Source organism: Oryctolagus cuniculus, chromosome 17, assembly GCF_051225735.1.
Source record: "Oryctolagus cuniculus isolate XC-2025 breed Fujian yellow rabbit chromosome 17, ASM5122573v1, whole genome shotgun sequence".
In the NCBI taxonomy this organism is placed as follows: domain Eukaryota; kingdom Metazoa; phylum Chordata; class Mammalia; order Lagomorpha; family Leporidae; genus Oryctolagus; species Oryctolagus cuniculus.
The window spans coordinates 1,977,021-1,993,711 of NC_142883.1; the positions used below are offsets into that span (position 1 = coordinate 1,977,021).

Consider the following 16,691-nt stretch of genomic DNA (forward strand, 5'->3'; position numbering starts at 1 on the left):
AACACACCTGGGAGGGCAGTGGAGGATGGGCCAGGTGCTTGGGCCCTGCACCCGCCTGGGAGACCTGGATGAAGCTCCTGGCTCCTGGCTTCAGCCTGGCCCAGCCCTGGTCACTGAGGACATCTGGGGAGTGAACCAGCGGATGGAAGACCTCTCTCTCTCTCTCTGCCTCTACCTCTTTCTGTAACTCTGCCTTTCAAATGAGTAAAATAAATCTGGGGTCGGCACTGGTGTAGCAGGTAACGTCATGGTCTGCAGCGCCGCATCCCGTACGGGCACAGATTTGAGTCCCGGCTGCTCCACTGCTGATCCAGCTCCCTGCTGTGGCCTGGGAAGGCAGTGGAGGACGGCCCAGGTCCCTGGACCCTGCACCTGCGTGGGAGACCCGGCTCCTGGCTTTGGAACGGACCACTCCGGCCACTGTGGCCATTTGGGGAGTGACCCAGCAGATGGAAGACCTCTCTCTCTTTTTCGCCTCTTTGTAACTCTGCCTTTAAAATAAATTAATCAATCTTATAATAAATAAATAAATCTTTAAAGACAAAAATAAGTAAATAAAGACAGAGTGGAGGGGCCGGATCCTGTACCGGAGCTCTGAGTCGGGTGCCTCTGCTTCTAATCCGGCCCCTGCTAATGCGCCTGGGAAGCCAGCAGATGACGGCCCCTGCCCTCCACCAGACTCGAGACAGCTCCAGGCTCTGGCTCCAGTCTGACCCAGCTCTGGGTGTTGACCATCTGGGGAGTGGACCAGCGGATGGAAGCTCTCTCTCATTGTCCCTCCCTATCACTCTTTTAAATAAGTGAGATAATCTTTAAAAAGAGAGTGAAAAGTTGGTGTTTCCGTACTAACAGGGCACTCAGGCGCTTCCCTGAGCGGAGTTGGGAGCCCCCAAGCCGCCTCGCTCCACCGAGCCCGCGTACCCGTCTCGACGGCCTCTTGGCCAGCGCGGACTTGTCCTCCAGGATCTCCACGAGGTACAGGTGGCGCGGGTTCCGCAGCCACATCTTCCCGTGGACGTCCATCAAGTACTGCAACACGAGGAGCTTGAAGAGGAATGCCTCGACGCCCACCCGCACCTACGGACAGAGCAGGTGCGTTTGCGGCGGCGCCGGACGCCCAGGTGAGCCCGGCTGGTCCACCTCTGTGCTGCGACCCAGCGACGCGGCTCAGCACCGTGCGGAAGAAGACGGAGAATCCTGCGCGCGGCGGGAGCAGGGCCGGGGGGCGGGCCAGCACTCACGGAGGAGGTCACGTCGAAGTGGAAGATCATGGGTGTGCTCTGGGACGGCGCGTTCAGGAAGGGCACGAGGCTGCTCAGGACGCAGCTCTCGTCCACCTCGGGCTCCATCAGGCGAATGGTCTTCAGGGGCACCCGCTGCCCGTGCACCTGCCTCAGCCTGCTGTGCAGCCTCCGCACGTACAGTGACTTCCCTGCAGCGCGACAGCAGGCAGTCAGGCGAGGGCCGGGGCCGGCCGGGGGCCCCTGGGGTCAGACAGCGCCCAGCTCTGCGTCCCTGGTCTCTGAGGGGTCAGACAGCGCCCAACTCTGCGTCCCTGGTCTCTGAGGGGTCAGACAGCGCCCAGCTCTGCCTCTCCTGGTCTCTGAGGGGTCAGACAGCACCCAGCTCTGTGTCCCTGGTCCCTCAGGGGTCAGAGAGCACCCAGTTCTGTGTCCCTGGTCTCTGAGGGGTCAGAGAGCACCCAGCTCTGCCTCTCCTGGTCTCTGAGGGGTCAGACAGCACCCAGCTCTGCCTCTCCTGGTCTCTGAGGGGTCAGACAGCGTCCAGTTCTGCGTCCCCTGGCCCCTCAGGGGTCAGAGAGCGCCCAGTTCTGCGTCCCTGGTCTCTGAGGGGTCAGACAGCGCCCAGCTCTGCGTCCCTGGTCTCTGAGGGGTCAGACAGCGCCCAGCTCTGCGTCCCTGGTCTCTGAGGGGTCAGACAGCGCCCGGCTCTGCGTCCCTGGTCTCTGAGGGGTCAGAGAGCGCCCAGCTGTGCATCCCTGGTCCCTCAGGGGTCAGGGTGCCAGTGCCCAGTTCTGCGTCCCTGGTCCCTGAGGGGTTCCTCGGGGGTCAGACTCAGCTCCCAGCTCTGCCTGCCCGGGTCCCACACCCAACATGAACTCCAAGAAGTCCTGAAGAGTTTATAAAAAAACAAGTAAACTGCAGAAGTGGGCTTGGAGGACGAGGCCGCAAAGTCCACAGGACGCGTCCAGTTAGGTCACAGGGTAAGGGGGCGCCCTGCAGCCCAGGGAGGACCCTGCCCTACACATGAGGCAACCCCCACCCCCAGGCTCAAGTGTCCCCTCTGCTGGATGGACAGGGGCACGGGGGTCCCTGGGGAATGGGACCCCCCCCCCGCAGGCCCGCCACTCTCATTACCGACACTGGCCCTCTCGGAGGCCACGATGCCCACACACATCCGGTCCCTGAACACGGCCGCCGCCGACAGGGTCTGCTGGGGGACCTGGTAGTGCCGCGCCAGGTAGGCCTGGATGGTGTCCAGGGGCGCCTGCGGGGTGACCAGGACCTTCTGCCGGCTGAAGGCCGAGGGCAGGCAGCAGTGCTCGCGGTCGCTGTCACACAGCAGCACGAGCTGGTAGTCGTCGCGGTGGTGCCGTGCGCACAGGCTGTGGAACAACGCCTCCACCCGGCAGCCCACCTCGTAGCTCAGGCGGTCGGCAAACAGCAGGCTGTAGAGCCGGCGGCCGCGGCAGCCGGGCGTCAGGCAGCGGCGCAGCAGCAGCGCCACCTCCTCGAAGCTGGTGCCGGGCGTGCACAGCAGCACCTCGTCGTAGGTGGGCAGCGGCTGCCCGGGCGCCTGCATGTACACGGCCAGCGCCGCCGGCAGCACCTCGGCCTGGGCACACAGGATCAGGTTGGGCCGGCCCGCCTGCAGGCCCTGGGGAAGGCGCCGCTCCACCGGGGGCCCCCCCAGGCTGGCCAGGCGCGCCAGGCAGCGGCCCACGGCGTCCAGGTCCAGACAGCGGGGCAGGAAGGCGCTCACGCAGCCCACGGCCTGCTCCAGGAACAGGCTCAGCTGCTTCTCCAGGTTGAACTCGGCGAGGAGTGTGGGCCACAGCTCCTGCAGGGTGGCGCTGGCGCGGGCCCGGGCCCCCTCCCCGCCGCTCCCCGAGAGGGCCCACGAGACGTCGGCGGGGGTGCAGCCGCCCTTGAGGAAGCCCAGCATGGTGAGGGCGGCCTCGCCGGGGGGCACCCGGGGCAGCTCGGCGCTCAGGTAGACCAGCTGCTCGGCCGTGTAGAAGTTGAGGTAGAAGTGCTCCTCGCGCTGCCGCGTCACGAAGGCCTCCCAGCGCGCCAGGAAGCGCTCCATCTGCCGGCACACGGCCTCCAGCAGCTCCAGCTCGTCCCCGCGGCCCGTCAGCGGCGCCAGCACCTCCAGGCCGAAGTCCAGACGGATGGACGCGACCTTGGTCACGGAGCAGCGCACCTCGGCGGTCCAGGCGCGGAACAGCACGTTTCCCGCGGAGTACAGGTCGATGAAGGCCTGCACCAGCCTCTGCACGCGGCAGAACACCTGGGGGGGGCGGGGCGTGAGCGGGGGCGGGGCGGTGACAGCTTCCCGCGCCGCCCCGAGGTGGGGCCTTGGGCCCTTAGCACGGGAGGCCTGTCTTCCCCGCACACGGCCAAACAGCTGCCTTCTCTCGGGCACTGGAGAAGTGGACGGCGGCGGCTTGGGGGTACGGGGCCCCCTGGGGCCACCGCGCGCCTCAGTGAGGACGGCGGGTGAATTCCTTCCAGGCCCCCCCACCCCCGCGCCCCGTCCTCTCCAAAGGCAGAAGGGGGCTGCCTTGGGGCTCCGCGCTGCAGTCTCCGTGAGCCCGCAGGTCCAGCCCCTGCCGCGGCCCGGGCGACGCCCACCTCGGAGAACCGCTCCACCTCGGAGCTGTTGTGGTCCCCCTGGCCGGACAGCAGCATCAGTTTGTTCAGCAGCTCCTTCAGCTCCTCCAGGGTGTACCTGCGCACCTCGTCCTGCCAGCCCTGGCCCTGGGGCAGGTCCAGGCGCAGCACCGCGTCGGGGGAAATCTGCGGAACATCGCAGTGTAGCCGCCGCCGCCGGGCAGGGCAGCAAGCACCCCGCCCCGCCCCGCCCCGCCCCGCGGCAGCCCCGCGAGCGGACCACCCACCCTGTGCCCGGCTCGGGGTGCCGCCAGCACGTAGACGCCTCTGCTGTTGATGGCCGCGGCCAGGGACAAGGAGGACAGCTCCACAGACCCGTGGCTCTCCTTCACCGTCTTCAGCCACTCTAGGTTCCTGGCGGAATCGCGCTGTGGGGACGACACGGGCACTCAGGCCGGCGCTGTGCTAGCCGCCCACCTGCCCGCGGCACCCCCGCCCCGCCCCCTGCTCAGCTCAGCCCTCTCGGGGCACAGGGCCGGCCCAGGCGCCTCACTGTGTGCCTGCCAGGACCCTGTGGCTCAGGTGGGGGCTGCTTCTGCACCAGCTGTGCCCCCCTGCCCACACGGCCGGGACCGTCACTCGTGGAGAAACAGGTGAGAACAGCCGGCCATGGCCTGGCTCCCCGGTGGAGGGCCACTGTTCTGTGGGCAGGGAGCCCCACGCAGCAGGGCCAAGGTGCCCTGGGTCCGAAGGCCCTTTCATGGCTCCTTGGCACCACCGGGAGACCGGGAACCGCGAGAGCGGCACTCCTGTGCATGGGAGTCCGCGAAACGCCTGCCCGCAGGCCCCTGCTCGTGCCGTCCTTGTCCTCTGCCGGGTAAGCACCAGCTGCCTGGGACCAAGCACTACTACTTACGGGGGTGCACTCAGACCCTGGAGCCGAGAGCCCGCCCGCCCCCGAAAAGCTCTTTTCCTCCCGAGGAAACAATAATCCGTCTCTGTCAGTGGTCAAAAGGTCAAAAGCAGCGCTTCAAGAAGTGGGCATCGCTGCAGCCAAGATACCGCCCGGCAGCACTCGGCACGTCCCCGGTGTGACTCCCCGGCATCGCTGGTGGGGCAGGCAACGTCGTGTCTCGTTTACCAACAAGCTCGGGAAGGCAGTGCCCTCCGCAGCAAGACTGTTCTCGCGAGCACCCGTCTGTCCCGGCAGCCAGGGGTGCGCACTCCCACGTCGCCCCCTGAGGCTGCCCACGGCTCCGCGAGGCTGGCCCCGCCTCCGGGCCACAGTGAGACTGACCAGCTTCTTGGGCAGGTGCTGGTCGTTGTCCAGGGCCTTCCAGAGCTCCCTGAGATGGTCCATGAACTCGGGGAAGTCCGCTGTGGCGCTTAGCTTGTACAGCAGGGGCGCGTAGCCCTGCACGGCGTCGTGGAAGCAGGCCACGCGGTCCACGTCGATGTCATTCTCCCCGGCAGAGATGGAGGCCAGGTCCACAAACACCTTCAGCTCATTGATGTCTGGGGAGAAGCAGAGAAGGCCGGTGCGGGGCGGCTCCCGCGGGCCCCAGGCTCCAGTCCCGGCAGTCGTCCTACGTGGCGCTACGGACGCCCACTCATGGGTTTGCAGGGTTTCACCCACTCTGTGTTTTCAGTGAGTTTCCCAGGGTGTGGGGACATCACTGACCCGCATCTCACCTCTCCTCCACAGCCACGTGGGCATCACCTCTCCTCACCAGCCACGTGGGCATCCACCTCTCCTCCACAGCCACATGGGCATCACCTCTCCTCCACAGCCACGTGGGCTCTCACCTCTCCTCCACAGCCACGTGGGCATCCACCCCTCCTCCACAGCCACGTGGGGATCCACCCCTCCTCCACAGCCAGGTGGGGATCCACCCCTCCCCCACAGCCACGTGGGCATCCACCTCTCCCCCACAGCCACATGGGCATCACCTCTCCTCCACAGCCACGTGGGCATCCACCTCTCCTCCACAGCCACGTGGCCATCCACCTCTCCTCCACAGCCACGTGGGCATCCACCTCTCCCCCACAGCCACGTGGGCATCCACCTCTCCCCCACAGCCACATGGGCATCACCTCTCCTCCATAGCCACGTGGGCATCCACCCCTCCTCGCCAGCCACATGGCCATCCACCTCTCCTCCACAGCCACGTGGCCATCCACCTCTCCTCCACAGCCACGTGGGCATCCACCTCTCCCCCACAGCCACGTGGGCATCCACCTCTCCTCACCAGCCACGTGGGCATTCACCTCTCCCCCACAGCCACGTGGGCATCCACCTCTCCCCCACAGCCACGTGGGCATCCACCTCTCCCCCACAGCCACGTGGGCATCCACCTCTCCTCACCAGCCACGTGGGCCCAGGCACGGTGCCGGGCGTCTGCGTACCTCATTTCCTCTCAAGAAATAGGCACGGTCACCCCTGATTACTAACCAAGGGACGGGGTGAAGGACTAGCGTCCACAGCCGGAGGCAGCGGGGCCAGTGCGGCTCCATCACGCCCCCCCCCCCCGCCTGGGCACTGCCGCCTGCCCACACCTTCCCCCTCCGCTCCCTGCCAAGGCAGTGATGCCTCAGAACTACCGGGGCCACCAAGCCCTGGCCCGCGCAGACGCACACCCTGCCGAGGACGCTGCCGCAGGGTCCCCGCCCCCTGGTGCCCTGGTCAGTCTCCACTGGAAGCAAAGGCTAAAGCGGCCAAGGGCAGAGTCTGATGGCAGAGACGGGGCATCCCGCCCCATAGGAGCTCCACCAGCAGTCCGGGAGGGGACCTGGCCCAGACGGCTCCGGAACGCAGGTGACGCCTCCTACAAGCTGGAGCGCCACGGGGCCCTGCCCCCCGACCCCCCGCGAGCGTGGCGCGTGGGCCTCACCTGCCAGGGCGTCGCGGAGCCAGCCGATGAACTCCCTGCACAGGGACAGCTCCCTCAGGCACTGGCAGCGGGGCTCGCTGATGTCCTGCAGCACCTTCTTGGCCTGGATGAGCTGCGGGCTGATCTGGTCCAGTTTCTCGTGGCGAAATCTGTCGAAGTCATCCGTCTGCAAGACAAAGCCCTGCTGTGGCCCGGGACCAGCTAACGGGCCGGCGTCTGTGCAGCAGCGGCCGTCCCAAAAGCACCGCCCTCCCTGACGCCCTGGCCACTCAGTGGGCCACGCGTTTGCCACCAGGATGGATGGCCCAACACCCCCCGTCGAACCCCCATCCTCCCCTGGCCCCGCATGCAGCTAAGAATGTCGCACAGAGTTTTAGATCTGTTCCCGGGGTCCGGCACTGGGGGCAGTGGGCTGCCACTGCTTGCAACACCAGCGTCCCGTATCAGAGCGCCAGTTCAAGTCCCGGCTGCTCCACTTCTGATCCAGCTCCCTGCTAACGGAAGCAGGAGAAGGTGGCCCAAGTGCTTGAGCCCCTGCACCCACACGAGAGACCCAGAGGGAGTTCTGGGCTCCTGGCTTCAACTTGGCCCAGCCCTGGCTATGGTGGGCACTGGAAGATTTCTCTCTCGCTCTCGCTCTCTCTGACTCTGTCTCTCTCTGTCACTCTGCTTTTCAAACAAGTAATTAAACCTTTTTAATAGTAAAATCTATTCCTCTCCACAACAAGTGTGTGGGTATCTGCTGTTTAGCAAAGAAACAGGCCCGACCAGCAACCTGAGAACTGATGCTGTGGGGGTCAAGGTCAAGTGCAAAATCTGCTAGATTTTGAGCATTTGGCTGTCCTTGCTATAACGTATGACATCATACACCTTCTGCCTCCTCGCTGGTTCTCGCTAGGTCGAGGGGGCATGACTGGGTAATCGGCAGCAGTTTCCTGTTTAGCTTCTATAACCTGAAGAGGCTGCCCTTCAAAAACGTGACCCTCAAGCCAACCAAAGGCTGGTCGGGCCGGCATCCCGCATGGCACCAGCTCTGTCCTCACTGCTCCACCGTCCACCCGCCCCCTGCTCACAGCCTGGGAAGGCAGCGGAGGACAGCCTGGGCTCTGGCCCTGCACCCATGTGGGAGACCCAGATGGAGTTCTCGGATGCTGACTTCAGCCTGGCCCCGCCCTGGCCATCGTGGCCGTTTGGGGAGTGAATCCGTGAATGAGGACGTCTCTCTCCCTCCCTCCCTAATTCTCTGACAAATAAGAAAAACTGAAGAAAGAGGAGAGAAGAGAGGAGAGGAGAGAGGAGAGGGGAGAGGAGAGGAGAGGAGAGAGGAGAGAGGAGAGGAGAGGAGAGGAGAGGAGAGGAGAGGAGAGGAGAGGAGAGGAGAGGAGAGAAGAGAAGAGAAGAGAAGAGAAGAGAAGAGAAGAGAAGAGAAGAGAAGAGAAGAGAAGAGAAGAGAAGAGAAGAGAAGGCCAACTGGCTGAGTAGCAGCCTCGATCACAAGCAAGGCAAAAACAAAGCTTGGGACCTCCTGGCCTCACGTTCAGCTCAAAGGCAGCTCCGGGGCCCCCGCCAGCTCCCCGGGAGCCTGCTCTGGGCCCCCCCCCCGCCAGCTCCCCGGGAGCCCGCTCCGGGGCCCCCGCCTGCTCCCCGGGAGCCCGCTCTGGGCCCCCCCGCCAGCTCCCCGGGAGCCCGCTCTGGGCCCCCCCCCCACCAGCTCCCCGGGAGCCCGCTCTGGGCCCCCCCGCCAGCTCCCCGGGAGCCCGCTCTGGGCCCCCCTGCCAGCTCCCCGGGAGCCCGCTCTGGACCCCCCCCCCCCGCCAGCTCCCCCCCAGCTCCCCGGGAGCCCGCTCTGGGCCCCCCTGCCAGCTCCCCAGGAGCCCGCTCCGGGCCCCCCCCGCCAGCTCCCCCCCAGCTCCCCGGGAAGCCCACTCTGGGGCCCCCAGCAGACGACTTACGAAGTTGAGCAAAGTGTAAAGGACGTTGAAGCTGCCGGTCAGCCCCAGGTCCTCTTTGACCTGCAGGATGACCTTGGCCGAGTGCACGGCCCGGTGCAGGCTGTGGTACTCCTCGATCTGCTGGACACGGCCATAAATCCAGCCCCTCATGCTCTGCCCGTCCACAGCACTCATGGCCCGGAGCTCCAGGGCCAGGCTGCTGTACTTGCTCACGAAGTCCCTGAAAACCACGTCCACCTCCGCCAGGGTGACCTCTCCTGACTTCAGGTTCCGGTAAAACCTGAGAAACCTCTCGTAGCAGGGACAAAATAGAGCGTCGTGGGCCGCGTCCAGCGTCACGACTGGCCGTTGTGGTTCGTCCTCGGCCACGCCCAGCGGCTCTGGGAGGCGCAGCGGCCGGCCCAGCGACTGTGCGGCCTCCTCCCAGAAGAGCTGGAAGACGTGGCTGTCCTTTAGCAGGTCGATCTGCTCGGCCATGCCTCGGGCCTGGGGGCTGAGGTGGTAGTGTGTGGCCAGCTCCTCGCCCGAGGAGCCGGGCAGCCTCACGGTCACGGCCGCATTCAGTCTTCCCCGGCTGAGGTCTTCCGCGTGCCTCACGGCCATCTCGCCGAAGTCCACTTTGAAAAGGAAGGAGACGTCCAACGTCAGCCCTCGCTCACAGAACCTTCCATCTCCTCTCAGTACAACTCAAGTGAGCACATGACCCCCAGGCCCCCGGGGGTGCCGGGTTCCGGGCCCCGCCTCTGGCTGGAGGCCAGGCAGCGCGACGGCCTTGGGGCCCCGACGCCCACGCGAGACCAGGAGTGGAGTCTCGGCTCCTGGGAAGGTGGGGGCTGTCGTGGGCACTGGGGAGTCCGGGGAATCCTGTCTGGCTCTGCAGCTAAAACAGAAATAACAAAGCCCTCACGGGTCCCTCTGTGCCTCCACAAACACGGTCACGCGGTCACGCGGTCACGCACTGTACCACGCGGGTTCCTGACAGGCTGAAAACACGCGAGGGTTTCCACCCTCCCCGATCCCACTCCAAAGACAGCAGAACTGGCTTTAAGAAGCCTTGAACGGAGCAGGAGGGAAGGATCGGACAGGAGGCAACAGCGGCAGCATTCCGGAAGCTGAAAACCAGGTTTGCCGTGGGAACAGCGGCGAGGGTGAGGGCGGGGATCCCCCGGCCACAGAGGTGCGGGGGGACTGGGGCCGCCAGGGGCCAGGCCAGGGGTCCCTACACGCAGTGGCCAGGACGGGGCGGGGGTGGCAGCGCTGAGAGACAGGAAGGCTGTCAGTCACTTAAGCCGTGGTCCGAGGGCTGGCGCCACCTGCAATGCCGACGGCTCCCCATAGGGGGCGCTGCTCCCAGCTCTCTGCTCACGGGTCTGGGAACGCAGTTGCTCAAGCCGGGCCCCTGGCACTCACAGGGGAGACCTGGGTGGACGTCAGGCTCCTGGCTGCGGCCTGGCCCAGCCCTGGCTGCTGCAGGATGGAAGAGTCTCTCTCTCTCTCTTTCTGTTTGTCACTCGCCCCTTCAAGTAGTTAAATACACTTTAAAATAAAAAAGTGGGTCCGGTTCAGCCCTGTGAAGACAGAGCAGGCAGACAGCCCCTACCTCCTGCCCCCTGGCGAGCACCCAGGCGTCTGTGTTCCAGAGGGCAAGGCTGTCGGGCTGGGGTCATTCCAGACCTGGACCCATTCACAGGAGGTGGAGAGGCTGTGGCACTCAGCGGGGGGAGCATCCCACCAGAGGGGGAGCATCCCACCAGAGGGGGAGCAGGCAGACAGGAGGGAGGAGACCGACACTGAGACCGGGGCCTGACGCACACAGGCGAGCGCGACCCCCAGAACCCACAGCGAGCGGCGGCCAGGCCCAGGCCTGCTGGCAGGAGGCCAGGAACCTGAGAGGAGACCGGGGAGGTCTGTCCAGTGGTCCTGAAGCCCAACTCACTCTCCCCGTCTCAACCTGTTTGTAGGCATCTCCTTTCACAGAAACAAACAGGGGTCCCCGACACGGAAGGCAGGTGAGGGGAGCCATCTGGGGGAGCAGGCGCTGGGTGCAGCAGCCCCGCTCTGCCTGGGCACCCGCGTCCCTTCTCAGTCCCCTCCACTCTGCAGTCGGCTTCCTGGTAACGCGCACCTGGGAGGCAGCAGGCGACGGCTCATGTACCCGGGTCCCTGCCGCCCACATGGGAGGCCTGGACTGAGTTCCCGGTTCCCAGCTTTGGCCTGGCCCAGCCCCGACTGTTGAAGGCATTTGGGGAGTGAACAGTGGAGGGATGATCTGTCTCTCTCTCCCCTCTCTCAAATAAATATTTTTTAAAGTCCAAAGGAAAAATATTTTATAAAATATAAAATCAAGGTGGAAGAAACATGAAACTGACAAAGAAAAGAGAAAGAAAAGTTTGGGGGCCGGCGCCGTGGCATAGCAGGTAAAGCTGCCGCCTGCAGTGCCGGCATCCATACGGGCGCTGGTTCGAGTCCTGGCTGCTTCACCTCTGATCCAGCTCCCTGCTATGGCCTGGGAAAGCAGTGGAAGATGGGCCAAGTCCTTGGGGCCCTGCACCTGTGTGGGAGACCTGGAAGAAGCTCCTGGCTCCTGGCTTCAGCCTGGCCCAGCCCCGGTCATTGAGGACATCTGGGGAGTGAACCAGCAGATGGAAGACCGCTCCCTCTCTATCTCTCTCTCTCTCTCTGCCTCTGCTTCTCTCTCTCTGTAACTCTGACTTTTAAATAAATAAATCTTTATTTAAAAAAAGTTTGGAGCAGGTGTTTGGCTCGGCAGTTAGGACACTGGTTAAAACACCCACATGCCACAACGGAATGCCCGGGTTCGATCCTCAGCTGGGGATCCCGACTCCAGCTTTGTATGAGGGCGGACCCTGGAATCAGCAGCAGTGGCTCAATAATTGGGCCCCTGCCACTCAGGTGGGAGACCTGGGCTCCTGGCTTTCAGCCTCAGGCTGGCCCAGACTTGTCACTGGGAACCTGGGGAGTGACCCACAGATGGCAGCCGTCTGTCTCTCTGCCTCTGAAATAAGTAAATAAAAGGAAGATGAAAACCTGGGGCCGAACACATGGTGTGGCGGGTTCACCCGCTGCCTGGGACACCCCTATCTCATGTGGGCGCCGGTTCAAGTCCCGGCTGCTCTGCTTCTGATCCAGCTCCCTGCTGATGCGCCTCGGGAGGGAGCGAATGACGGCGGAGGGCCTGAGTCCGCACCCACGTGACAGACCCGACGGAGCTCCTGGCTCCTGGCGCCCGGCTTCAGCCTGGCCCCATCGGGGCTGCTGTGGGCATCTGGGAAGAGGGTCTCTCTCTCTCTCTCTCTCTCTGTCACTCTGATTTTCAAGTAAGTACATATTTTTGAGAAGAAGAAAACACCTAGTCAAAGTCTCAGTGTTCTTGGGAGGATGAGGCAGCGACCGTGACGGGAACAGGACCGGATTTAAGAAAGGAGCAGGTGGGCCAGCGCCGCGGGCAGCAGGTGCAGCCACCGCACTGGGGTGCAGGTTCGAGTCCTAGCTGCTCCACTTCCAGCCCAGCTCCCTGCTATGGCCTGGGGAAGCAGTGGAAGATGGACCAAGTCCTTGGGGCCCTGCACCCGCGTGGGAGACCTGGAAGAGGCTCCTGGCTCCTGCTTTGGTCTGGCTCAGCCTGGCCATCGTGGCCATTTGGGGAGTGAACCAGTGGATGGAGGACTTCTCTCCCCCTCTCTCGCGAGTGAATTTGACTTTCAAACAAACAGAGAAAGGAAAACGACACCACCTTGCACCAGGTGCTGCACCTTCGCACACTGACTCAGGAGGCTGCCCACGCGTCTCCGCTCGGTCTTCAGGAAGTCAAGCTCTGCGCTCCTCCAGCCCAGCAACTCCTCCATGTCGCACTGGTCCTCTCGCTCTCGGGGGGAAGACGCTTTTCTCTCTGGAAACAACACACAGCGACAGGTCACACAGATCAACAGGGCAAAGCACCCCCCAGAGCGCCGCGTCTGCCGCCTGGCTCTGAAGGCCCCTGCACTGCCCGGGAGGGCCTGGCACACGCGAGCCCCGAGACTGCTGAACCCACGCCCCCAGGCCCTGAGACCCAGCACGGACGCTCCCTAGGCCAGGGCTCCTCCGGGAATCACGGGCCACCCAGAATCACTGCAAGAAAGCAACTCTACAGAGCCCACACGGTCACCCTTCATGCACACACACAGAGTACACACGTATACAGACACACACAGACACACAGAGACACACACACAGAGACACACACACACATATATACACAGAGACATACACACATATGCAGACATATACACACACAGACACAGAGACACACACAAACATTAACACACATATACAGACATGCAGACACATATAGACATATAGACATAGATACACACATATACGCATAAAAACATTAATACACACAGATATTAACAGACATGCACAATATGCAGACATGTACAGAGACACAGATGTAGACATATTCACATACACACATAAAAACATTGATACATGCAACATAAAGACTTTAACACACATATAGACATTAACACACACACAGATAACCACACACACACAAACATATAGACAACCAAACACAGACACGCACTTGCACAGATACATAAGCACAGAGATACAGATACACACACAGATAGACACACACACAGACATAGATATATAGAAACACAAGAACATATACACAGATGCACAGGATACACACAGACACATGGATACACACAGACACACAGTAATTAACAGACACAGATGTACACATACATAAACACACATACACAGACACAGACACACACATATGCAGATACACACACAGAGATACAGACATACAAAGATGCACACAACCACGCACACATCCACACTGACACACACACACACACACATATACAGACACACAGACTTACACACAGATACACACAGAGTCACACAGCTACACACATATACAGTGCACAGAATACACACACAGACACACACACACACGCACGTGCACACACAGGCGCTGCAGCCCGTGGCTCCTCTGCACCCTGCCGCACGCGGCTCCGCCTGTGCTTACGTAGTCGCCAGACGTCGAGAAACTGGGCCCTGTGCCCCAGGATCAGCTCCAGGTGCCCGACCCGAACGCTGCCCGACACGAGCCCGGCGGCGGCCACGGTGAGCACCGAGTCGGCGGCGGCCATCAGCTTCTTGCCTTCCTCCGTGATGTTGGCCAGTATCTTCTCATCGGTTCCTAGCAGGGGAGGACACGGGGGGCTCAGCCGGGGCCCGCTCTCAGCCAGCAGCCCGACTCCTGCGCGGCCCAGCCCGGGAGGCTTCCAGACGGCTGGCGCTGTGGCTGGGAGACCCGACCGGCTGCCTTCGCTCACACCGATGGCTCCACAGAGGCCCAAACCAGCCGGGAGGGCAGCGTTGCCCGGGTTTGCCAAGGCTGCGCCCAGCACACGCCTCGCCCCACAGCGCCCCGGGCCCATTCCTCCACGGCGGGGAGAGAGCACCTGCAGCCCGGCCGCCGGAGGCCAGCCGAGGGCCGTGAGGACGCCACTCCGCCAAACCCGGAATGTGAGCTTCAGGGTGGGGACCGGGGGTAGAATTCTTTAGATGTGCTTAGTTTAACCTGCAGACTTCTCTCCCGGTGCCTGCGAGAGGACCACGCTTATCTGCACCGTTGAAAAGAAACGCGGCAGCTCCGTCCCAACCGCAGAAGCAAGGGTGCAGGGGGCCCCCCAGTGAGTGAGCCACAGGCCCTGCCATGCCCACTCGTGGCCCAAGCTGCCGCACCGGGAAGACAGTGGAGCAGCCGAGACTCGAATCAGTGCCCACGTGAGACGCTGGTGCTGCCGGCGGTGGCCAGCCTCGTCTCCAGTTCCTCACCAGGAAACCAAAGGCTTAAAGCAGACGCAGAAAGCACGGCGTCAGACGCTGAGTCTGGGCCAGCATCGAGGGCCACAGGTTGAGCTACCGCCTGCGACGCCAGCACCCCACGTGGGCGCCGGTTCAAGTCCCGGCTGCTCCACTTCCAGTCCAGCCCTCTGCTGGTGCACCTGGGAAGGCAGTGGAAGATGACCCAAGTGCCTGGGCCCCTGGCGGCCCCGCGGGAGACCCGGAGAGAGTTCCTGGCTCCTGACTTTGGCCTGGCCCAGCTGTTGCAGCCATGAACCAGCAGACGGAAGCGCTCTCTCTCTCTCTCTCTCTCTCTCTCTCTGTGTCTCTCACTCTTGCTCTGCAACTCTGCCTTTCAAATAAATAAATAAACCTTAAAAAAAAATCAGACACTGTCTCCGCACGGGAGCTGGTACCCAGCAGGCACTCGACCAATGCTGGCTTCCGGTGCTGGGTGTCTCATACTGAGGGCACCCCGGGCCTTCCTGGGCCCCTCCACCACCCAGTCTGCTTCCTCTGATGAACATGAGCCCCCCGCGCCGGCCCCCGCCCCCGGGACGTACCGTACAACTTGAAGAGATGCTTGACGTCGGGCCCCGTGAGCAGGTGTTTCAGAATCTCATCAAAGTCGTCCGTGGCTTCCCCGTGGCGTCGGGGCCACGACTTGGTGATCACGGCGGACACGAGGGTGCCGAATTTCCTCAGGTCCTGACAGGAGATGCCCTCCAGGACGCTGGTCTGAGACTGAGGGCAGAGGCACGGAGGGCAGCCGCTGAGGCGCCGGGCGCGTGCGCGGCCCAGCAGCTCAGCACTGACCACCCCGGGCCTCGGCTGCGACGGCAGAGCCAGCACCGAACGGTTCTCGGAGCGCCCGCTTCCTCCTGCGTCCCAGCTGCTTCCGTGACCAGCACAGCGACGTGAAGACACGGACATGCACGCACACACACAGACACAGACACACGCGGAAACACACACACAGATGCACAGACACAAAGACACACGCGGAAATACACACCCTCGTGCACACACCCCCACAGGCACACACACTGATGTACACACACATACATGTACACACTCATGTACACTCATACACACTCATGCACACACATGCTCACGCGTACACACAGGTACACAGTCACACTCGCGTACACTCATGTATACATACACACATGTACACACATGCTCATTCGTGTATACACGCAGATACACACTCATGTGCATACATTCGTGTGCACACACACTCGTGCACACACGCTCACGCGTACACACAGGTACACACACTCGTGTACACTCATGTATACACACACATGTACACACATGCTCATTCGTGTATACACGCAGATACACACTCATGTACACACTCATGTGCATACATTCGTGTGCACACATGCTCACATTCAGGTACACACTCGTGCGCACACACACGCGTGCACACTCACTCTCACCAGCACAGCCGCAGGACAGACACCGGGCAGCTGGGATTCTGCACACTCGCAGTGAACGAGCTGAGGAAGGGAAGGAACAACTTCGGCGGCCACAGCAGGAGCCTAAAGCGCTGGAAAGAAACCCAACGGAAGCAGCGCATACTTGAACCCCGGAACTAAAGCACTGAAAGCAAAGGGCGGTGAACGGGCCAAGAAACGGACGGACAGCGCAGAAAACGCACATGGCTGCGGTCAAGTCCAAGGTCGTCCAAGGGGGCCAGCACGCTGCCCTCAGGAGCAGCGCCAGCACAGCTGGGCCCCGCGGGCAGGTACACCCCAAACACAGCAAGGGCCTCGGGCAGATCCCAGGCCGGGGCCGGGAGCTGAGCCTGCCACGGCCTCAGAGGGGAGCGAGAGGGTGAACCCCACGCCCGGGTGTGCCGAGGGAGTCTCTGATCCCAACAGGGACTGGACTTCACCAAAAGCAAACATCTCTGCGCTTCAGAAGAGGAAACCAGCACAGCTTGCGAGCAAGGAGGCCAGGGAGGGCCCCGCCTGCTCAGCGCTTCTTCGAGACCCTCCCAAGCCCTCCATGAATGGCCTGACCGCCCCCCCACAGTGAAAAGCGAGCCCCCAGGATGGGAGAAGACGCAGATGGAGTAGCTGCCCGGAGACCCCCACAGGGAAGGAGCAACACAG

The 16,691-nt window shown here is 62.9% G+C and overlaps 1 protein-coding gene across 2 annotated transcripts in view; it reads right to left on the minus strand.

Annotated features, from left to right (window-relative positions):
* The window catches only part of RNF213 (ring finger protein 213), a 98,802-nt gene that overhangs the window by 51,902 nt on the left and 30,209 nt on the right, over nucleotides 1-16,691 (minus strand). For both annotated transcript variants that reach the window (XM_070060184.2, XM_070060183.2), the window contains exons 18-28: nucleotides 15,132-15,312; nucleotides 13,745-13,918; nucleotides 12,455-12,610; nucleotides 8,701-9,317; nucleotides 6,749-6,914; nucleotides 5,155-5,372; nucleotides 4,145-4,285; nucleotides 3,879-4,043; nucleotides 2,379-3,534; nucleotides 1,242-1,432; nucleotides 922-1,077 (exon numbers count right to left, since the gene is read on the minus strand). In XM_070060184.2, the coding sequence (XP_069916285.2) occupies nucleotides 922-1,077; nucleotides 1,242-1,432; nucleotides 2,379-3,534; nucleotides 3,879-4,043; nucleotides 4,145-4,285; nucleotides 5,155-5,372; nucleotides 6,749-6,914; nucleotides 8,701-9,317; nucleotides 12,455-12,610; nucleotides 13,745-13,918; nucleotides 15,132-15,312 (3,321 nt within the window). The remainder of the gene's footprint in view (nucleotides 1-921; nucleotides 1,078-1,241; nucleotides 1,433-2,378; nucleotides 3,535-3,878; nucleotides 4,044-4,144; nucleotides 4,286-5,154; nucleotides 5,373-6,748; nucleotides 6,915-8,700; nucleotides 9,318-12,454; nucleotides 12,611-13,744; nucleotides 13,919-15,131; nucleotides 15,313-16,691) is intronic.